The 23,972-nt window shown below is 33.7% G+C and overlaps 4 protein-coding genes across 5 annotated transcripts; 2 read left to right on the forward strand and 2 right to left on the reverse strand.

Annotated features, from left to right (window-relative positions):
* Nucleotides 1-1,582: 1,582 nt before the first annotated feature.
* On the reverse strand, nucleotides 1,583-7,165 carry LOC145611654 (uncharacterized). Its single transcript, XM_081667001.1, has 7 exons — nucleotides 7,046-7,165; nucleotides 6,229-6,488; nucleotides 4,223-4,305; nucleotides 3,933-4,019; nucleotides 2,678-2,826; nucleotides 2,449-2,580; nucleotides 1,583-1,966 (listed from the first exon to the last, which is right to left on the reverse strand). Exons 2-7 carry the CDS (start codon nucleotides 6,470-6,472, stop codon nucleotides 1,777-1,779), a joined length of 885 nt encoding a protein of 294 aa, XP_081523127.1. The 5' UTR covers nucleotides 6,473-6,488; nucleotides 7,046-7,165; the 3' UTR covers nucleotides 1,583-1,776.
* Nucleotides 7,166-10,699: 3,534 nt separating this feature from the next.
* Nucleotides 10,700-14,953, forward strand: LOC145611064 (protein arginine N-methyltransferase 1.1-like). Its single transcript, XM_081666293.1, has 9 exons — nucleotides 10,700-10,945; nucleotides 11,704-11,714; nucleotides 11,977-12,132; nucleotides 12,422-12,485; nucleotides 12,586-12,725; nucleotides 13,628-13,715; nucleotides 13,904-14,019; nucleotides 14,153-14,303; nucleotides 14,457-14,953. The coding sequence occupies exons 1-9, from the start codon at nucleotides 10,771-10,773 to the stop codon at nucleotides 14,660-14,662; spliced, it is 1,107 nt and encodes a 368-aa protein (XP_081522419.1). The 5' UTR covers nucleotides 10,700-10,770; the 3' UTR covers nucleotides 14,663-14,953.
* A 1,024-nt stretch (nucleotides 14,954-15,977) lies between these two features.
* LOC145612201 (uncharacterized) lies at nucleotides 15,978-19,607 on the forward strand. Of its 2 annotated transcripts, none has more exons than XM_081667580.1 (4): nucleotides 15,978-16,111; nucleotides 17,826-18,168; nucleotides 18,268-19,191; nucleotides 19,271-19,607. In XM_081667580.1, exons 2-4 carry the CDS (start codon nucleotides 18,020-18,022, stop codon nucleotides 19,371-19,373), a joined length of 1,176 nt encoding a protein of 391 aa, XP_081523706.1. In that variant the 5' UTR covers nucleotides 15,978-16,111; nucleotides 17,826-18,019; the 3' UTR covers nucleotides 19,374-19,607. The 2 variants fall into 2 exon arrangements, with proteins under 2 accessions (XP_081523706.1, XP_081523707.1); XM_081667581.1 differs by having other exon boundaries at nucleotides 15,986-16,111; nucleotides 17,821-18,168.
* Nucleotides 19,608-20,443: 836 nt separating this feature from the next.
* LOC145611967 (uncharacterized) lies at nucleotides 20,444-23,664 on the reverse strand. Its single transcript, XM_081667349.1, has 7 exons — nucleotides 23,372-23,664; nucleotides 23,132-23,242; nucleotides 21,921-21,989; nucleotides 21,543-21,674; nucleotides 21,103-21,180; nucleotides 20,887-21,024; nucleotides 20,444-20,796 (listed from the first exon to the last, which is right to left on the reverse strand). Exons 1-7 carry the CDS (start codon nucleotides 23,579-23,581, stop codon nucleotides 20,605-20,607), a joined length of 930 nt encoding a protein of 309 aa, XP_081523475.1. The 5' UTR covers nucleotides 23,582-23,664; the 3' UTR covers nucleotides 20,444-20,604.
* Nucleotides 23,665-23,972: the final 308 nt, after the last annotated feature.

Below are 23,972 nucleotides of genomic sequence, written 5' to 3' on the forward strand. Positions count from 1 at the left end.
TTGTTTTGCAGAATGGTTGAGACTAAGGTATTGAGATTCAGGCGGTACATGTGGACATTAAGTAGACTTAATGGAAAGAGGAAGAAATTATGATTTATTTTCATTAATGGTGGGGAGGTTGATGATTTGAGAGTGAATTTATGATGAAAGAGGAAAGTTAATGGAGGAAGATTAGATTAGAGTATATCGAGTAGAGAAATCGTAAGAAGAGAAGGAAAGAAAAGGAGGGAAATAAATTTTTTTTAAAAAAAGAAAAGTGGGCCCACTGTCGGAAAAATGACTGAAAAATATTAAAAAGGTGGTGATTTAATTAGTTTTTAAATTTAATGGGTGGTAATTTAAATAAAAAAAAGTGGGTGGTGATTTCAAAATAGGTGTATTTAGTGGGTGGTAAAATACAAAATTTCCTAATTAAAAATCATGAAACAAAACGAATAAAATGCAAACTACTGGTGCAATGACAAATTCCCAAAGTTATATGCTTAGAACTAGGGGTGTTAATGAGCCGAGACTAAGTCTCTCTAGGCTCGGCTCGAGCTCGAAGCTCGTTGAGCCTGAGATTTCAGGCTCAGCTCGAGCTCAAAACATATACACACAGGGCTCGGCTCGTGCTTGAGCTCAAGTTGGGCTTGGCTAAAGTTTGAGCTCAATTCAAGGCTTGGCTAGAGCTACACTCGGGGCTCGAGCTTTTAATGGTTTATTTCTCAATCTCACCTGTTTTCACCCATTTTTCCCATTAATTTTTAAGAAATTAAAATACAAGTTTAAGAATGTTTATACTATAAAAGTAATTTCATGAAACACTTTTTTTTTAAAATATATATATATATATGTATATATATATATATATATATATATATATATATATATATATATATATATATATATATATATATATATATATATATATATATATATATATATATGTATGTATATGTATATGTATATGTATATATGTATATATATATATATATATATATATATATATATATATATATATATATATATATATATATATATATATATATATATATATATATATATCATTTTTGGTCGTATGACAAACTGAATGAAAGAGCAAGGCAAATGGACTAAATCGGAATTTGATCGAAAAAAACTTGATTGGATTGGAAGACAAACGAACATAATGATGAGGCAAACAAATAAACTATTGAGTGAAGGATGGCAAAAACGACTAGGGTTTAAGGCTGTAAAATGAGATAGCCGGGGGAACTGGACTGTGACTCTTCTATTACATTACGGAAAAGTCCAACTAAACTTTATAGTATATGTTGCAAATAATAGTTAACGGAGGAAGTAGTTTTCTTTTTGTTAATTTTAGTTTTTGAATAATTTTAAAAGTAAAACAAAATATTAATGGTATTAATATTAAAAAATGTTCGAGCTTTCGAGCCGAGCCATGGATTGCTTAGGCTTGGCTTGTTAAGATATCGAGCCGAACCCGAACTCGAGTTGGAAGCAAGCAGCAACTCTCGGACTCAAAAACCTATAAGTTAGAGAAGAATACCAGAAAAAAAAAAAAAAAAAAAAAAAAAAAAGAATAAATGGACAATATGAGACATTTAAGTTCCTACATTCTTCTAATGTAATAAGCTCAGGGTTTGAATAAGTTCTACACAAATTCATAGCCAAAAGATTTCTAATGCTCAGGGTTGTCTTTCACAAGTTCTACACAATTTACTTGCCAAAAGATGGTAACCCCAAAATTAAGAAAAAGCAATGAAAAAGTATATCTTCAATCATAAGAAAAAGTCATCAAGGTTTTACATGCTCTCTGATGAACTCTTCAACCTGTGAAATATCACCAGTGAGACCTGAGGCTTCAGCAAGAGTCACTTTATTATGGCACTGAGTGAACGCAAATGGTTGCCCAGATTCTCCAAGAGTGAATTCACTTGTAATATCAGCATCTGATATCACCGTTCTCGAAGTTCGCAGTTTGTCACTGAGAGATAGAGAAAGCATGATTAATTTTAAGTATCCAATGCTGTTCTTTTTCTGAAGGTAAAAAAGGGGGAAATCCTATGCATGCATACGTGCTCATACACCACATATAAGTGTACATATTAGACACATAGAAAACAAACAATAATTGAGGATACCCTTTAGACTTCAAGAAAAGACAAGGAGACATGGCCAAAAACAATACTATTACTAAGAGAACTTCTGGTTTCAAATTAAGTGATTGAATGATGCAATCTTGATTGAAATAAAAAAAATTAAAATATTAAAAACAATAAAGGATTTCAGGGTGACTTGAGTAGAAGCATGATGGAGCAATTACAAGTTAGACTTTGTAACATCAGTTTTTATTTCATGGCAAACATGAAATTTAAAGAGCATCATGGCTCAGAGGGTGATTGGTAGACGTAGAGGGAAGGGGCAAAAATGAGATTAGCAACAAAAGGACAAAAAATGAAGTCTCACATTTCTTTCTCCAGTTGCTTGCGAATAAAATCTTTCGAATGTGCAGTCACTTTCTCAGTTTTGTTACAAACAATCAATACGGGAATTCTCTTCTTTACAACACTAGCCTTGGTTAAGATATCATACAAGTACCTAGACAACAAAACAGAAAAGAAGTCAGACTTCAGAAATCATTTCAATCAAAAGAGAAGGGAAGGGGAAGCAAAGAGAATAGGGATAAAGCAATTACTCAGCAGCCGCTCGGCAGTTAGGCAAGAACTCCAAAGAATCAACAACAAAAACAACCCCAGCAGCCTGGGGCACAAACTCATCAAGCTTAGGCCGAAGACGTGAGTGCCCAGGAACATCAACTAAATGCACAGGTTTGATTTTGCCCTTCTGTTCATGTAAGAAATAGTAGAATATTTAATCACACTTTTTACTCACAAGTTTCTTTTCTTGGATCAACAGAAACTTGAGGTTGGCAGTGTAGCAGAGCAAATAGCACAGATTCATAACTTTGAAGAATAATATGAGAGTACTTTAATATTGTCAATAGCAACCATGTAAGCCCAATCCTTACCCTTCTTCTTTCCACTCCCCCATTAGGGAAGAAACATAGGTTTATAATAGCAAGGGATTACAAACTCACAGAATAGTCCCAAAGAGGCCAAGACTATAGCTGACATCTCCACAACCATGTGTTCTAATGATAAATACCATGATACTCTAGTGGTTTTATTCTAAGCCAGAATAAACTTTTAGTAGTTCAAAATTGAAACATGAATATAAACTGTTGAGCAATATGGAAATCTAAATCAAGCCTTGCAAGCAAAGTGGTTGTCTCACATAACTCTTTCTGCACACACACACAGAGGTACATTATCTCACCTCCTATCCAAATCTCATCTCAAATTATGACCGTATTATACAGCAAGGCAAAGAGGATACAAAGTGTAAGGTTCAAATTTTAACTCGAAAGTTATTAAACAAATTGATACGGTATTAGTTGTACTACAGGATTATCAAACAATATTAATTGCCAGAAAATTTACAAACAGAATCAGTAATATAAAAGCTATAGAACCTTAACACTGGAGCAATATATTTAACAGAAACTTCAATTGAATCTAATATAGAACCTTGACACTGGAACAATTATATACTTCCTCCATTCTTTTTAACTTGATCCGCTTTGACTTCTACACTATTCACCATCCTTCCTTTAACCATCTTTTGTGAATTACATGTAGGTAAAAACATATTCACGTGGGATCTTGTTAGATTCATCTCAATAAGTACTATTATAACATAATATTTCTATAATTTTTACTTGTGAGGAATTAAAGTTAGTGGTCATTAAAGTTTTGCATTGGCAAGCGTAATAAAAGAAACAAGTCAAGTAAAAAAGGACGGAGGAAGTATAAAACAGAAACTTCAATTGAATCTAAGGGAAACTGCATCCTTCTGCTTAATGTGAAAATCAAATTATTATAGTATAGTACCTTAGTGATCTCAGAATGCAGCACAAAAGTACCCTCATTTGGGTCCATTGATGTCACAGTCCCTTGATGTGAAGAACCATCTCGAAGCTGGCAAACAAGAGAAAACAAGATTGTCATTCACACAAGTGTTGAGAATAAATTGACCAAGATTGCCAAACCCTAAAAATGAGACAGCAAGTCAAATAGAATGTGTAATACACAAACTTGTCCAGCATATTGGGCCATGAAACTAGAGTGAAAAGAGGCCTACTGCCAGCTTTAATGATGAAAGCAACAAGAGGACTGCTCACCTGGTAGAAAAGAACAGTTTTGCCACTCCCAGCCAGTCCAGCAAGCACAATAGTGTTAGGCTTCTTACGCTTGAACAGACGTACTGACATTAACAAAAAAAAAAACGAGATAAACAGCCATCATTTCTTCTATCCCACACATAAACTAAAGTGGAAACAAAGTTAACAGCTATGACTGCAACAAATAATAAAGTCCAGATCAAAAACCTTTCATGTGACACAGACCCTAGATTTACATGTGCACTCATTAAAAAGTAACTTCAAGGATTTTCAATCTTCTCTAAGAACCACTCTGCAAATGAGAGATGTGCAAAAAGAGGACATTTTTTAAAAGTTCATAACACACAAAAATAGTTGTATCAAAGTCAGAGGAAAATGAAAACTGGAGGTAGTCCTAAAGTTCACCCATCTATAAAAATCCTTCACTAACTCAGGGTATGAAAATGACAATATATGCCTTCATTAGTCTGCATATGTAGGCTTTCTCAAAGTTGCACTTAAGCCTCACAAAATAGAAATCAAATAGGGCTAGGAACAATTACAAATCCCCATCAACATACTTCCTCCTTTTCTTTATAGTTGCAACACTTTCCTTAAATGAAAATATCACAATAGTTACAACACAATGAACACACCATAAAAGGAAGGTTTTTATGGTGAAAATTGGACTATTACCTTTAATTAAAGTACATGACCCACTTGATTATACTCCTAACAACCTTTTAACACCATTTTAAGTGTATTATACCATGTGAGGTCTACTTTTCTCAAATACCGTGATAAAGTGTGTGTTGCAAGTATAAAGAAACGGAGGAAGTATGTATTATCAAAAGGTAACTTTCAAAGAACAACTTCTTAATTACTTCGTATATATTAGAGATAGGAGAAAAAAGTATCATATTCTAGAATAATAAGAGAAATTTTGCAACCTTGGCCTCCTAGGTCTTTGCATAGGGATCCCTTTTTTTCTCAAGCCTTTGAAGTTCAGACATCACAAAAGAAAGAAAGAAAGAAAGAAGATCCTCCCACCACTTTACTTTTTACAGACATAGAAGATTAGAAGGTTAGGAAAAAGTTGGGGGGGAAGGGGGGATTATACACGGGATGCAAAAACACATATTTACTGTTGTCCAAAGTCAGAACTTTTTCTGTTCCGTAATGGCAGCAAAGGGAAGAAAATTGGAGCAAGGTGTTTCTTGCAAAAACTAAAAAGTGACTTCCATGCACCAAGCTGGCTACAATCTCCCACATCTCTACTTCTCTAGGGGGGCAAGGAGACAAATTTTCACAGTAAGACCTTTCTCAAATACACTTTACTATAGTTCTGACACAATATCATACTCTCAGAAAGCACTGATTTGCATGCCCCTCAACCAGTAAACCCAAGAACCCCCCACCCCCCCAAGTCTCTCATTTTCAGTGAAAAAGAAAGAGAGCAACACTCCTTAGTTCATCACAACAGCACCGCAATGATTTGCAATGATCATATGCCTCACGACTCCCCTGGTGTATCCATGGCATTACATTAAAGCTATAGGTACAACAGTACAAGATCAGCCCATCACCAAAAATCCAAAGCTAAAATAAACAAACTTTACAGCAATCTAGTAAGGCAAGCAAGATACATCGTGTAGGTCCATTAGAAGCAACACATGAGAGTGCACAGTGCACACAAAGGGCAGTTCCAAACTCAAATTACAATTCATACATAAGAAATGCAACATCCAGCCTCTAAATTGAATAAAAGGTGTTATAGCAGGTAGCAATCATCCTTCTACCTACCTAATCCTATGAATTTCCTTAAAAAGATTAATGTTTCATGTTAAAAATTACAGCCTACCAATTTACAGCTACAATACACCAACAAGATAATATGGAAGAACTCAAATCATCATACAATTGTCCTTCCAGTCATTTAGTCATTATATATTTTAAGAGCCAGAAGCAGAACAAGCTAAATACATAATAAAATATGACAGTATATATATTTTGAATTGAGAGCTTACATAGCAATGACAAAAATATTGTTAGGACAACAACAGCAGCCGCAATATACAGTTGAAGTTCCGGTGTCTCTTTAATCTTCTGCTTTATGTCTGGTGTCTCATCAAACTTCTTCTTCGCTTGGATAAGACTTTCCTGTGTTTGGATAAGACCTTCCTGCACTAAACTCTTCCCCTGTTCGAGCACATCGGACAATTTGGCCTTCCATTGCTCCACATCGGACAATTTGGCCTCCCATTCGTCCATTTCGAAATCCAACCAACTACACAATGATAGGGAAAAAATGAATATAATTACGCCTAACGGAGTTACATTTCAAAATCCAACCAAATATGCAACCCTTAACAATAATATGGAAGAATTCTGACTAATTAAAAACAAAATAGCCCACTCCCTGCATCCAGGCTCGTCCCTGAGCAACCAAATGCGATACAATTATCAAATAAGGCTCGAAAAATCACAAAATTTTAGGGAAATTTGATTCAATTATCAAATAAGGCTCGAAAAATCACATAATTTAAGGGATATTTGATTCAACTATCAAATAACTCGAAAAAACACAAAATTTTAAGGATATTTGACTCAATTGTCAAATTAAGCTCATAATTTTATTTTCTAGCAACATAATCGCTGGTTATGATCATTCATAATGTTAGTAATTAGAACCAATAGTTGAGATTTTCGAACCCTAAACTTACTGCACTGACAAATAAATTGAATAAAATTAGATGAAAGATGAACCCTAGATTGTGAAATTGAAATGATAAACCCTAGATTATGAAATTGAAATGATGATTACAAAGAGAAACAACAGCTTACCTCAGAAGCTGCTTAGAGCGTGAAGTGCGCTTCAATGGAGAACGTTGAGTCGCGCTTCACCGGAGAACTGAGAGAAAGAGAGAGTGGAGCAGAAGTTATTGACAATTAGAGCAATTCAATGGGTTGTGTGACTTGGGTTAGATCCTGACCCGCTCCAGTTTTTAAATGGGTCAGATCCGTCAAATATATAAATGGGGCAGGTCTTTATAGAATCGTCCAATTATGATAATCTTTCTTCTACCCATCCATTTTCTCAAACTAGAGTGTACCCGTACTAGACCTGGGAAACACGTCATTCAGGTTGGGTCGGATGAGTTTGGGTATGTACCGATTCAAGTATGTTCGGGTTTGGTCAAAATCAAGTCGGGTTGTTAATTTTGTTTCGATACTGTGGATCAAGCTCAAATTGATAATTTTATTCGGTTTGTGAGTTTAGTTACGGTTGAGGATGAAACAATTTGAGTCATTTGTGACGCCAGACATTTTTAGTTTAGGTATTACTAGAGCATATTCGTGCTTTACACGGGATAAATTATACGCGAAAAGAAAATTACCTAAAGTGAAATGTTGGTGCTTAATATATATATATATATATATATATATATATATATATATATATATATATATATATATATATATATATATATATATATATATATATATATATATATATATATATATATATATATATATATATATATATATATATATATATATATAATTAAAAATAAGTGGGATGAGTAGGGTAGTTATTGGTGTTTTTAAAAACATTTATTAAAAATAATAATAAATAAAAAAAAAAGTGTAATCAATAGAATTTGAGGATTGGGGATTCAGGGGATTATGGTGAACTGACTCTGCAATTATATTATAGATGTGATTTTAGTTTAGGACATTTTCAGTTGTTGGGTCTGTTCGGGTCAAGCACTTCGGGTTAAAGTCAAACTAGGTCAACTTTGAGTCAGGTACAATCAGTAGGGTCATTCCAGGTCTTAGGGCAAGATCGAGTCAACTCCACTTTTAGGTCGGATCGGATAAATTTTGGGAATTCGAGTCATAGGTCGGATTAGTATTGTCCGTTCTAACTTTGAATTATGGGACAACTTGAGTAAAAAAAAATGTGAACTAAACACTCCCTATTTTATTTTATTTTATTATGTGCTCAAGTTTGAATTTTTCTTTTCATCATACTAATTTCACCAATGTTTTTACTTAATACTTACTCCGTCTCTACTTATTTGTCCTAGATTCAAAAAGTTTTGGTTGAATGAATTTGATGAGAGAGAAAAGTGGTGGGACCTAAAGTAATTGTGCGAGAGTAGAGTTGTGATCCCCATGAAACCATATATGATATGGAACACAGTTTCTAAGGGAGTATTGTACTTCCATGTTTCTTATTGATAAACATAACAAGTATCTCAAACGGGTATTTGTATCATTTAGAGTATATAAATGAGGATAATATTGTAAAATTATCTTATTCTGATATTCATCTCCTTCATCAGTTGCTCTTACTCCTCCATTCTCTCATCTCTATCAATGGAATTCTATGACTTTAATGGAGAAATGAAAGCTCAGGAACATCTTCAATGGACGAGGATGATAAACCTTCCATTTAGGGTCAATTGTACCCAAATTTGTCCGTTTGAATTAGGGTTTTTTCGTTTATTTTGGCGCGCGAAGTCGCCGAAAAGTTTGGATGTCCATTATTCGGATTAAAATCGAAATCCAATCAAATCCAAACGGAATTATCAATTCGGTTCGAATCCAAACTTTAAATCGGATCGGATCAGATCGGATTGAGATTTTTTCAAAATGCAAATTTTTTTGGATTGGATCGAATTGACCCGAATGAGATCCAAACTAAACCGAAAATCGAATTGTAAAATTAAGCATTTATGAATATGCTGCCATGGTGTCTTAATTAAGTTGCTACCTGCTGATATTTGGTGGTGCATGGTTCTGCCTCGTAGTTTGCTGATGAGATTTGGTGCATGGATTGATGTAATGGTGTGCATTGTAGATGTACTACCTTAACATTAATTAATATTGCCTTGATGTTGAACAATTTAATTCAATCATGACTATTTACAAGACTTGTATCAATATCAAGGCTTGAAGAAATGTTATTTTTAAAATTACATTCTTATTTTTATTATCGTATCAGACACTAAAAATTATTGTTCTTTAATTCGGATTTTTAGATCGAATCCAAATAACCGAATTTTAATTCGGATTAGATCGCATTGGATTAGGAGAGTAATTCGGATCGCATCAGATTAAAAAATTGAAAATCGAATTATAGTTCGGATCGAATTGAATTTGGCCTACCTAAATCCAAACCAAAAACCGAACGAACACTCCTACTGAAAAGACCAAGGAGGATGATGAACATGGAGGATGATGGAGAAAATGGCGGGGTGCGAATAGAAGGCCGACGAAGAAGAATGCGGTTCACAACTTCAATGGAGGTTGAAGGTGACGAGGATGAAGGGTGAATAACAAAAAAGTACAACAAAATATAATAAAATATAAATATAATTACCTATATTTACAATTATGTCATTTTGAGATACAACTTTGTTAATCGATGAGAGAAACCGACGTTCACGCAAACAATTAGAGACAAAGGGAATATATAACACTAAACATAGTCTTATTACTGTTTAGTAGATCACTAGATCATGGTAATGTATATTGTTCAAAAATCAATTAATTTATTGTTTTTACTTATAGATACTATACATTAAAAGGTGATCTTGAAGAAATTTAGGTGCAACGTGACGCTCTCTTCACTTATCCGAATTTTACTCGATGTCTAAAAATATGGTTCTTACAAGATTGAAGTCACAACCTCAAGTTTAAACTCCAATGTGTTAGCCACTAAGCTATTACCTTATTATAGGACATTCAATAAAAATTAATTTATTAACTATTATTAAAACAAAACGTTGCTAACATCATCAATGTCCACATGTCACTGTCATAATAAAAATTTTCCCACCTAAATGCAAGGATAATGCCATTTTTTTTAATATAAAATTTTAAAATTACAATTATTTTTGTACAAGGTGGATAATTCTTATCTATATTTTTATCCATTTTTTTTTTAAAATGTACAAATTATAAAATAGATTTAGATTCGAACTGCAACCTCCAACAAATAAATGTTATACACTTACCATCTCAACCAACTTTTATTAGTGTTTTCAATTTCACATAATTAGCATTATATATTCCTTTCACATCAGAGGTTATTTTATTTATTTATTTTTCACAAGAATAGAAAATAAATATATACTCTGTAACAAACCGTAACATCCGAAACAACGACCACATTTCACACCAGCTATACAAACAATTGAACATAATTATCAAATTATAAAAGGACAAAATACAAACTAAAAATTCGAGACATCGCCCGAGACATACACTAGTTGGTAATTAAATATAATATATTATTAGTGCATTAAAATTAGGATATTTAAATTTTTTTTTTTTTAAAAAAAGGTACAAACCTAATTGAAACCTCCACAAATCTACAATAGTAGCTGTTGTCAAGGGCCTATGATGTGTTTCACTGTTTGACTGAGATATTTATGTCATACTATATAAACCACTTTCGACTCTTTAAACTTAGCAGCTTAGCTCTACTCCAACCCCAAAACCCTAATAATTCTACAATTTTATTCAGAGCCCCTAAAACCCTTTTCAAAACAATTACAATGGGGCATAACAAGAACTTCAAAATTCACTCAACTTCAACTAACAATGGCAATTTTGAAAACCCAGATAGCATGAATGTTGATGGATTAGCCATTGATGAAGCTGGAGCAACTTCTACTCTTCCCAATGAGAGGACTAGTGCTGATTATTACTTTGATTCTTACTCCCACTTTGGTATAAATTTTCTTCCTTTCTTCTTGTTTAATTAAACAATTTCAACTTTTTTGTTCATTTTTTTTAATCTCTGTGTTATTGGTTATGAATTTAATTTGATTTTCTGTTGTTTTTTGTTGGTGGGTTTTTGTGCTTTGTTGCTTTTGTGTTGATTAATTATGATTTTAGGGTTGTCAAATTAGGGTTTTGATGGGTTTGTGTTTTTGGTTGAATTTTTGATGGGGTTTCTGCACATTTGTTTGATGGGAAGTGGAATGTATTGAATATATGATATGTTAAAATGAAAGCTGAAACAAATTAACATAGTTATGTATAAGTTTAAAGTATTTGAATAGCGAGTATACGTCGAAAATTTAATTTTTCCACTGTATTGGCTCTCTTCTTGGGTCTGAATAGTTTAAGCTGGAAATAAAATTTGAACTGCATTTTATTGTGAATGTTTAATGTTCAAATTACGTATGCTTAGTTTTATACAGAAGGCCTGCTTGTTATGGTTTTTGGTGTTATGTTGACATTAGTTTGAGATACCTCTGACAGGCTTAAAATAAAAAAGTGAATGCATTAAATTTTTATATATCTAATTTTGAGTCTTATGAGGCCGAAGTATCTTGTTCTCTTGGTTTTTCTTAATAGTTTTTAATACATTTTAGCATCTTGCATTGTATATATTCATTCATATATCCTCTTCATCTTTATATGATATGATGTTATATTTTTTATTACTTAACATATTTCCCTGATTTTTTTTTTCTGTGCAGGAATTCACGAAGTAAGTCTGATCCATTCCAATGCAATGTCCTTGTTTACCAGCAGTATTTTTTATCTATTCAAATAAAGTTAAATATACTTGTATATGCTATCTGGCTGGATCCCAATGCTGATACAGAAATTGCATCAATATGCTGAAATTTCGAATCAGCACCATTGCATGCTTCTTTTATCCTGATTGAACAGATTTGATGTGCCTATGTTATCTAGTGGGTTTTGATGTTTTTGACTAAACATTTTTTTGGTTTTTTTTTTTCCTTCAGGAAATGCTAAAGGATGTAGTGAGGACCAAGACATATCAAAATGTTATTTACAAAAATGACTTTCTTATTAAAGACAAAGTGGTTCTTGACGTGGGTGCCGGCACTGGTATCTTGTCTCTTTTTTGTGCCAAAGCTGGGGCCAAGCATGTCTATGCAGTATGTCTATCCTTCTCACTCTGTTTCTTTGTTTAAAAAACTACTAGTGGCTGCTTACCAGTTAGTTCCATGTTCTAACATCTTGATAGATCAAGGTGTAGGGTAATACAGAAAAAAAGTTGCAGTTTTACATATTATTTAACTAGTTTTATTATTGGAAGAAAAACAACTGCTACAAAGACATATTATTAATACCCAATGCCTTTATAGTGCTTTCTAGTTCAATCATGAGCTGATTAGATGCAAGTTTTTTCAACAAACATCTTAAATTTCTTGTTCTCCATTTCAGGTAGAGTGCTCTGACATGGCAGACATGGCAAAGGAGATTGTCGAAACAAATGGATACTCTAATGGTGATGTTACTACTGCAGCATTTGTGTTTTGTTATTTTTACCTGCTTTTATTTATACTATGTATTTACATAATGCATGCTAACCTGTTTTAATTTTACAGTCATCACTGTTCTCAAAGGAAAAATTGAAGAAATTGAACTTCCTGTCAAAGTCGATATTATCGTGTCAGAGTGGATGGGCTATTTTCTTTTGTATGAAAACATGTTGAATACAGTTCTCTATGCACGTGATAAGTGGCTGGTAGGTGGCTCTATATTTATTGTAAACTTCCCTGATCTTTTGCTGTCTGCATTTGATTCCTTTTATATAACATGTAATTGTGCAAAAGTTTAGTGGATCGAACAATGCATTTTTCTCTTTTATTCCCAAGCTTGGTTTGTGGTTGGTTGAATAGCACTAGAGCAAGCCTCTAAGATATTACAATTTTGCCCGAAGATAAACATCATATGTTTATCCTGGAGATTAATTTGTACTTTCTGAATAGCACTACTATTGTTTGTGTTGCCACTAAATGTTGCCACAAGTTATATAGATTTGTCAGGTTAAATAGTACTCCGTGTATTGAATAAATTTCTTAGAGAGTTGGCTTAAATGTCATGGTGTTGCTGATCATTATGAATCAGAATATGACCATGCAATATGAATGAAATTGAAGCAACTGATTTAAAAATGTATTTTAGGAGTGCAGATGGGTTTAAACCTGAAGCCATTACAATGATTGAAATGCAGAGTCATTTAATTGCTATCTATCAGAGAGCAGATATTTCCATCCATTAATTCTCAGCACACACCAGTCTTGTTCTCCTTGAACTATTACTGAACCATTTCTGTGATGAGAAAGCTCATGAATATTGTGTTCAAATTATAAATTTATTGAGATTGTCCAAGTTGATTCTTTCCTTTCATATGGTATATATCAATGAGAAACTGTAGCATTTTAATTCTCACGGCATTGGACACTGCATGGTCAATGTTCATTTCAAAATTATCAATTCTTAGCTCCTTCCATGAGGACTTCGTTGGATTTGTATGATATCAGACTAATTTGAATGTGGCTTTACTGTTGGTATATTCTCTAGCTGAATGTTATGTTCAATTCTCGCTGTTCTATGGATTATTCACAGCATGTTTCATGTTTGTAGGTTGACAATGGCATCGTCTTTCCAGACAAAGCCTCTCTCTATTTGACAGCCATTGAGGATGCAGAGTACAAAGAGGACAAGATTGAGTGTAAGCATCTGCTCTGCTTTGCTGGTTTATTTTTAGGCATGTTCATATTGGTTACTTGAATTATTGTTGGTGCTATTTGTTTTATGTAGCTGAAATAGCTCTGCTTGAAAATTTCTCTATAAATTGATGCTTTTTTGGTTTTATGTTTATGCATTTTTCATTCTAACTTGTACAAATGTCGCCTTCAGTTTGGAATGATGTTTATGGCTTTGATATGAGCTGTATAAGAAAGCAGGCCATGCTTGAGCCACTAGTTGATACAGTCGACCAAAATCAAATTGTCACAAATAGCCATCTTCTCAAGGTCTGTTCACTTTCTTTTCTCCCCGAGATTCAGTTTTGACTTAACTTTTCTTGATTAACTGCATTTTCTTAGGTCTTGAGAAATAGAGACTCCTAAATGTAGTTCTTTACTGAATTGCTGCATGTATTTGCAGACAATGGACATTTCTAAGATGACGCCTGGTGATGCTTCCTTCACTGCTCCGTTTAAACTTGTGGCACAGCGTAATGACTACATTCATGCTCTTGTAGCATATTTTGATGTGTCATTTACAAGGTGCCATAAATTAATGGGCTTTTCAACAGGTCAGTTTGCTTTATCAGAGCTTAAGCACACATGTTTTTTTCAGACTATACATGGTTGTATTTAGTCTTTGATTTAGAGATTGTACCCCAATGATATTGAATGTTGGGTAAGTGTTAAATCTGTTAATATCTTTTATGAAACCATGTTTTTAGGACCAAGATCACGAAATACTCACTGGAAGCAAACAGTTTTGTACCTTGAGGAAAAGATTACAATATGTGAAGGAGAGTCTATTGTCGGAAATATGTCTGTTTCCCAGAACAAGAAGAATCCTCGTGACATTGATATTCTGCTCGAGTATTCATTCAATGGCAAAAATTGTGCTGTCTCAAAGACCCAGTGTTACAAGATGCGATAGTGGGAATGAATGGTCTTTTATTGTGAAGGTTTGAAAGAAATTCCAATGGACTATCGTGAGACCTCAATAAGACTTCCATTTTTCTTTTTAAAGCAAGAGAAAATTGGCTGATTTTATTGAGGGGTATGCAAATGTGTGGAGAAGAGCTGAAGGCTGCGACATGGCGTGAATTGCTCTTTTTCCTGTTAAGCTGAAGTTTAAATTTTAGCTGTTGAAAGAAAAAAAAATTTGTCATGTTGTAATATTAGATAACTATCTAAAATTTTGGTAATTTGATGTATTCTTTGATAATGAATGCCTTCAATCTTTTCATTTTGCAACAATAATTGTACTACACTACCTCCCTCTCCCCACACACACACACTCACAACCTTAAAAGCATGCTTCGTTTGTAAATGTACACTTGCTGACTTAAATTACCTGAACAATTCAAAACGGTGTAAAACAACGCAACTCCCTACTACTCTACCTAGCTGCCATCTCTAAAAAAAATCGCTTTAGGGCATGTCGGTTACCATACTTGTCGAATGCCAATGAGCTCAAAAACCTTTGTTTTCTTTTGGTTTCCTTGGGTCCGTAGTGGGTGATTGTTATGGATTTTTCACCATGTACCCCTGAGTTTTAAGTTTATCTGTGTGAAGTTTGGTTAATTATGACATGAAAGTACCTTAGGTACCTTCTCTCACCATCAAAACCATCCCTCCCTTCCCTAACTAGTAACTATTGAGCCATGAATTTCTAGAATCATGTCCGTATAATTAGTTTTGGGGGTGAAGTAAGCAGATTTAGGGTGGTTTCATGGGTAGGGAAAGGGAGGGTAACTGATTTCAAGAGTGAGGGAAGGAATCTAGGGTGGTTTTGGGGCATACTCAACCTTAAAGAATAACGTAGCTAACATTTGTTAGTCAATAAGGGTGTTTAGTGCATTTTTCAGAAAATTCGGAGTATGTGGTGCATTTGAAAAATTCCAAGGGTACATAGTGAATAAACAGAAAACTAGGGAGTATATGATGACAAACCCGTTGAATTTTTGATGTATTGCATTGTTGCTTGATGTTATTAGTGGGTGTTTAACAGATAATCTCACATGACTATATCAATTATTTTGGGACAGAGGGAGTATACATTAGTAATTTTTTTTTTCCCTTTCATTTCTCTTTCTAACGATAAGATTAGATATAAATTAGTCTTAGGATATACTCATATACATGAAGCAAATCAAAACACTATAGGATTTTGCTTTAAAAAGTCATGAACTCATGCATGATGCATATAACATTATAACCTATTGTAAGTTTTGTAACTCAACTCCTTAGTTTAAAAAGAGCTTCTCCTCACCCGCTCTTTTAGTTTCATATAGTTGGGTAAACTCCCGCCAACATCCACTCAAACCACCGTCACGCCGCTTTCGCGGTCAGCTTAATTGCTACCATTGTTATACACTTACAGGTCATACCCTCTTTCTCTTCCCTCCAATTTTTTTAAAAACATTTTTTTATTTAGGGTTTTATTTAGGGTTTTCAATTTTCTTCAATTACTTTTTCCCTATCAAATTCATCATTAAAGTTATAATTAGAGGTATGTAGTAAGCTAATTAAGTTTTGTTGATTCTGTTTAAAAATTTTAATTTCTTTAATTTTTTTTTTCCTTCTCATTTCTGGGCGCTTTTATCAGCTTAACAGTTTAGTAAATTTTATTTAGGGTTTTATGTTGTTTCGATTTTTGAGTAATTGGGTGCTTTTATTAGTTTACATTTGCTGGGGAAGTTGATTATAGTGTAAAAAACTAATTTTGGGTTTAATTGAATACCTTGTATTTGTACTTGGTCGATCTATGTTTTCTCATTTTGTTTCATAATTTGATGAAATAGCTCTATTTTCTCATATTATTTGTTTATTTGTGAGGCACTGTCATTCTATGTGTTAAAAACTGACCTATGTTATCACTCGACTAGTTTTGTGGTTCAGATTGTGGCATTTTTTTATTAGCTATTTGATCTTACCGCATAATTTCATGCTTATTTGGAAATGAGATTGTTTCGTGGTTGTGATTAATTGCTGTTTTATTTCCATTTTGCTGTTGAATTTGACTTGATGAAAGGCTATACATATTGAATTCGCGATAATTTTCACTCTGTATTTTACCGGTAGTTGAGCAGTAAACTTGACTTATTGAAGCAGCTGTATCATTACTACCGTGAAACATCAATGAGTCTTCCTGAATCCTGGCATGTAATGGTTGCATACTTGCATATGTCGTCTCTGTAGCTCTTTCATTTGTTCATTCAGCTTATTAGTGCTTCTGTAACGGATAAAAAAGTTGTTTATGCATTTGTGACTGAAAGCACAATTTAAGAAAAATGGAAACGAGTTAGTAGGCGTATGTGTTGTGGTGTATTCTTGAACTCTTCATATATCACTTCGAAAAGGATCTTCAAAACCAAATAGCCAAAATTGTGTCACCTAGTTTTACTTCTGACACATCTATTTTGTAGAGAAAAGAAATTGAAAGCCTACAAAGCAAAAAAACGTTGCTCGTATTAATTTGTTAGATTAGTAATCTGGTTATAATAGATGTAGCTGAGCTTAAGGAGAATTAGGAGCTTGTGTGAATGAAAGGTACCATGTGTCTAATATATGAAGGTGGACATACGAGGAAGATTAAAGGGGGAAGGTCAATGTTTAGTTAAGCTTAGAATAGCTGGCCATGGTGCTCCACAAAGTTAGATGTTATCTCCATTTGATACCCTTGATTCATTGAGCAGCACATTGTATATGATATCAACAGTCAAGTAGTGCAAAATGGAATGTGGAGAACTATAGAAATGTCTTCAATACTAATATGTGAACCTTGAACATTGAAAAAGTGACGTTAGACGTTGCATGTTCTTTTATGCTCATTGTGTACTGCCTTACCACTTCTGTGCCCCCTGCGGTCCCTCCTGCCTCCCTTTAGAGAATGTAGTAAGAGCTTTTGTTGTACAGATACTGAAATCATGTGTAAGGAAAGACTGGTAGTGGTTCTGATAGTTCAATATTAGTTGAAAATTTTCGTTTACTTTTATTGACTGTTCTTTAGGTGTTATAAATGATTGTTGAACTTCACTGCTGTGATTTTTGTAAGATGTCTGACATTTCTGAGAAAAAACTCTATTAAAGTGCAGATAATTACAAGTCGATTGGTTTTAGCTGGTGTGATATCTGACTACGCAACTACTCAAATGAGAAAGTAGGGGAGAAAGTGTTACTGCATATTCAAACTTTCAGCTGTCTTAAGCTGCATGCAACTCCTGTATAGTTGAAGAGATTAATATTTAAGAAGGGTGAGAACGACTGAAGACATCAAGTGCTTCTGGGAATGGATAGAAGTGGGGATGCAGAAGCAATTTTAGATCTTCAGCCCAAGTCTTCAATATCTGTGGCTTATCATTCAGATTTCGGTCCTCATGAAGACATACTACTCCTTGAGCTAGATGAAAAAATTCTTCCTGATGTTCTCAGCGAAAGGTAAGAATTTCCTTGAAATCGTCCCATTAATTAAATTGCATCTCTTTCTGCTGATGTTTTTCTCTGTTAATCACTCTGTTGCTTATTTAATATTTACAGAGTCTCTCTGAGGGGAGAACCGGATGAAGATGCTGTGTTTTGTACCCAATCAAAGACTTATGCGATTAAATTTGTGGGTAATTCCAATTCAGTGTTTCTCATCCCTCCTTCAAACTCATTGTCCTTTCCCAAAAATGCTATGGATTGTGATGAACAAAACTTGGACCAACCTGCTTCGGCATCTGTGCTGAAGGTAGCTTCTGGTAACTTGGAGCTTGTTGAGGTTGCTCCCAGATTGGACAAATTGAAATTGCTTCTGTCACAAAAACCTTTTATGATTGAGGAGATGTCAGAAATGGAAACTTTTTTGGAGAGCGAGGAACAGAACTCTGTATATAGATGGAATGATCTCATTGGACAGATTCAAGCAAGTGATATCGAACTGAGATCAGGCTTAGAAGCTCTTATTGCTTTGGAGATCAACGGGTATTGGAGAATTATAGATGAGAATTGCATGGATTCAGTCTTGAACATGCTTTTGCATAATGCAGTGTTAAACGATTGGTCCTTAGATGCACTGCCAGAAAATGAGGTGGTCAGTATAATGGAGTCAGATGGGTTTCCTCCCAAACTTTCCAACCACTGTTTGAAAGTGTACGGAAATACAGTGGATAATGAGGACGGTGTATCTTTGTGGAAATTGAATGAGAAACAGGTTTGTGTGCATTTTGCCAAAAGAATTATGAAGAATGGAAAAGTGAAAAAGGACAAGTTTTTGGAGGAATGGAAGAATAAAATTCCTAATGGAATGCAGGCAAGTTTTGAGATGTTGGAAGGTGAAATTTTAACAGAGAGGATTGGGGTGGAAATTTGGATTCATCCTTTTAGTGTTTCTTCTTTGCCCTCAACTCCTGCAGAGCGTTTCTCAATTCTCTTTAAAGAGAGACCAAAATGGGAATGGAAGGATCTCGAACCTTATATAAGGTGATTCATTTTGCTGCAGTTGCTGGTTTAATGTTTCTGTGTTTCTGCTATTTCTTAAATTGTTTTTTGAACCTTGTAGGGATTTGAAGGTGCCAGGTCTTTCTTCAGAGGGTTTGCTGCTCAAATACACAAGAAGATCACAACCAAGACCCGATGTAGAACCTATATTCAGTGCAAGGTAGTGGCACAAGACGTTGATTTATCACTGTTTGACGATCAATATTCTACCATTGAATGATGTATACTTGTTAACTTACTGAGCAATTATAGAGATGTGTTTCTGGAAGTGTACTTAAATCTGTGTTTATGACATGTTGAATTTATCAGTAGATTGACATCACTGGAAATTGTGGCATTCTGCGTTAGAGTCCTTTTAAGGATGATTCTACATCGGAGTGATATAGCAACCAGATTTGCAATTTTTATCTACATATGTATGGACTTCTTTCCATTTTGCTTCTTGAAAATTGTTAAATTAGTTTTGTAAAATACCATATCCTATCAAATCAAAATCACTATTGGAATTTCTAGGAAAACCACCCCCCCTAGGGCAATTTCTCGATATATTTCATACTTGATATGCACGAAGTATATAATTTTGTAGGGCGATACTAAATTCAGTAATTCACCCTACATTTCCCTTCGAGTATCGATGCTAGATGCACAATATGCGGACATGTGTATGATACTTAGAACTCGTTTAGTTGATTACAAATAATGGGGAAAGTTAAATATGTAGGAAATACAGATACATAATAGGGACATAGGTAAGATAGTAACTTTTGATTGATTACAAAAAATGAAGAAAAAGAAAATTCATTCGAAATGCCATGTTGGTTAATTGTATGTTTGCATTTAATATAAATGAAGTTGGTGGGCTCTCATAGATGTTGTGGTTATATTTTTAGTAAAATTATTATCTTTTAAGTGTTTTAGGTGTAAAGGAGTTCTATCATGTTTAGCGCTCTCCCTAGTATATATATATTGTAAACGTTTTTGTATAGCAATACAAGTTGGTTAACAAACTTTTATAAGTTTTATCATGGTATCAGAGCCAATGGTTAATTTCATTAGTATTAAGACTATCAAGCATGTCATATTGTCATGACCATTTCCAATAATTACTCAAGAAAAGAGATTTAATTGTAACTAGAGTGTGAGTAATATGAATTTCTGATTTAAATAGGTTGGAAGTCATTCCTCATCACATTTTGTTCAGTAATTATAACACAAACCGAGCAAAGGTGGAATCTCCAAAAAAATCTAATTGTCTCAATTAATATACTCTTGTTTGTAATTGCCTCTGATAATACAAAGGAAAGGAAAGGAAAAAAAAAAAGAAAAGCATTATACAAAATCCATATAAAAGAGAAACTCTTGTAGCTTGTTTCTGTGAACTGACTCCTAATTGTCCTATAGTTCTGCCTTATTGCCTGTTGATTTCTTCTTAGATGCCACACTTGTTTTTGTTCTCCACCATTTTCTTAGCCGGTGAGAGACTCGGTTTGCGTGTGTTTTAAGTGTCTTCCCAGTATCAGTTACATGTTTCATGACTTTTTCCTTCCAGTCATCCTTTTTCTTCGCCTTCTCCTTGAAAGCTTTTCCCTGTGTTCAGCAGACTTAAACATCAATACAACAGGAATAATTAAAAAAGGTTACACATTACAAAACCTGATATAAAAACCATAATCATACCAAATTGGATCGGAATTGTGCTTCTTCATCATCATCATCGTCATCATCATCCTCGTCAACATTCTCATTACCTAAGTTTTGCATGTTCATCAATTCTTCCCTGGAGTACATTTTCATCCCGGGTGCTCCAGGTAGACCCTGCACAATGTAGAAAATTATTGGTCTTGCGAGAGTCAGCAGAAAAATAAAAGGAGTAAATTGTAAAGGATGGCTTACCTGCATGGATCTCATCATTTTTTCCATTTCAGCTTCTTTTTCTGGTTTTGGGAGAAATGGTTCCCCTGGAACCCTATCCTGTACACAAGTTAGTAAAGATTCAACGTCAGTCACACAGAGAAGCTTTTGACTTGGAAGATCTTTGCTATGGTGATTGAATTAATTGTATAAATGTCAAGTAGATATGCAGTCATGATGTTAGTTGCTCTTTCTGATACTTGATGATGCTATTTTATGATTTAAGAATTTATCATTGGCGATGAAGGCTTTAAATTATGGACTGATATTGAGCTACGAAAGTACGAAGTATAATTGAATTACAATCAGTATTCAACTATGCACGCTTCATAATAAAATCTTTATAATTTTTCGCAAAATCAAAATGAAAGAATCAATCAAGCATAAAGAACATGGCCATAGTTAACCTGTGTATATATTACCTTTGGCACAGGAGGTGGCCTTTTACTGCATGCTTTAGTGAGGTCCTTGCACAGATAATTTTCTAAAGAATCAAGCTGAGGTTTCCGAGCATATATATATTCGGCGATATCAGTGTCAGAAAACCCGATAATCTGCATTAAACAAAAAATAAAAAATTTCAGTAATGTGTAAAAACAAGATTTCCTGACATTGCAAAATCATAAACCTCCAACCTGAATTGGTACCAACACCAAAGTTTGACATGAGTAATTTTCCTCATCTAATTGCCTATTTTTAGTATAATAATCTCTCAATGGAGATGGAAGTAGAGCATTCAGAGCTTACAAGAAAAAACTCAAAAACCTAAGAAGTAAAAATGATTTGAGACTCAAACTAACCTCTTGACATGCCCGTTCAATTGTCTTACATTTTGAGTTGCATTGTCCATCAACATCTTGATCAACCAGCTGAAACCAACAAGAACAGTTTAGAAAAAATAGTAACAATAGAAAAGATGTTGACAAGTGACAATGAATTTTGAAGAAACAATAGTTTGATTTGATAACTCAATCAGTACAATATCAGAGGATATATTACAAAAATCGGAACTGCATGCAGAAGTATATTTTCAGATATAATATATGGAACTGGTTAAACAGCAACCCAAAATTCTTTTCCACAGAGCTCAAGATAATATAGAACTTTTTTCTAATACATATATTTTTCATTAGAGCTATCCTTGCAACATAAACATTGCAGTTGAAAAATTAGGTTTTATCAATGCAATTGAAGTACTTCCTTGTACTTCTATAGCCTATTACTCAGATTTCGGAACTGGTGTGACAGTGTCAGACTTTGTTACGTATCCAAGTGTTAAAATCACCTATTCAAACAAAAATTATTGCTTTGGTCCAATATGGAGTAGTCAGTATCCATATCTATGACCTATCCAAGTGTTAGACTGACCTATTCAAACAAAAATAATGTCTTTGGTCCATTATGGAGTATTCAGTATCCATATCCATGTTGAATGTTGATAATTCGACACAGGCACGTAAGGTAAAATGAAGAGCAAACTATATATTCGAATATATGCTCTAGGGACATTTTGAGTCATGAGTTTGCGCTATCAGAAAGATAAAAACACCTCTAAAATGAGAAATTCGGAATTCAGAAGATACGCCGTTGCAAAGATTTACAACTCCATGAGTTCGACAACTACATCTCTAAGTAAAAGCAGGACAAACTTCATTCATAAGCCACTTAACTCTTCACATTACTTGAATAAACAATCACACATTAACAATTGACAAGATTGCAAACCGAATCCAAGAACTCCCCAAGACAAATATCATTCAATAAAATCTTAAGATTACATATTTGAGTCAATAATAATCCAAGAACTTCCCAAGACAGAAAATACTCAATCTGTCAATCATCAAGTAAAATAATACAATCTTTCATCAAAATTCACAGGATTCAATTTTTTTGATTCACTTTGTACACTATTTCATCAATAACAGTAAGAATTAATGAAATTAAACTTAATGATAATCAGAATAAACAAATTCAAGCAAAAAATAAATAATTTTAAAAAATAGAAATTTACCTCCAATTGATCACCCTTTTCAACAATGTCGATTTTCAAAATCCAATCAGATTCTTCCTTCTTCAAATTACATACATTCTCAACAATCTCAATAACCTCAAACTCAGTAATCTGCAATCAAATAAAACCCCAACAACACAAACATCAATAATACTATATTTTTCTCAAAACCCAATAAAACTATCACAAAATTAGTTAAAATAAATAATACCCAGAAAATTAAAAACACAAAGTTACAACCTTTTTAGGTGAGATCTGAGCATCTTTCTTCTTCTGAACTTGAGAATAAAGTTCTGAAGCAAGTTTTTGACAAACTTGACATTTAATGAATGGAATGTCTTCTTTTCTAGCAGATGATTCTGGTTTTTTCAAACAATCTGAAATTTGTGCAAATGATACTAAAATTAATAGCACTGCTAAATTTAGTGCTATTAAGCTTGGTTTTGCCATGAAATTTTTTGCTCGATTCTCTCCTCTATTGTTTTTTTGGGTGAGTGTGAGTGTTTGCGTGGGAGAAGACTAGAAGAAGTTTACAAGTGCGAATTAAGTTTGGCAAATTTATTGTGTTTATTTACGTGTTGGGGAGTATCTGATTGGTTGGTATAGGCCACGTCAGAACAAGAGTTATTGAGATTTTTTTTTTTGAATAGATATTAAGATTTATTTTATTTTATGTTTCAAGGCTCTTTTAATGTAACTAGGGTAGCTAACGCGCGCGATGCGCGCACATAGCTAGTCATATCTAGAGACTCTTTCGGCTTGGTCTTAAAATCATAAATTTAGTTGTTGACAGATTTAATGACAAAATAAAATATGTAAACAACTATGTTTATGAGTATAT

This window comes from Chenopodium album, chromosome 24 (genome assembly GCF_948465745.1).
Source record: "Chenopodium album chromosome 24, dcCheAlbu1.1, whole genome shotgun sequence".
Lineage (NCBI taxonomy): Eukaryota > Viridiplantae > Streptophyta > Magnoliopsida > Caryophyllales > Amaranthaceae > Chenopodium > Chenopodium album.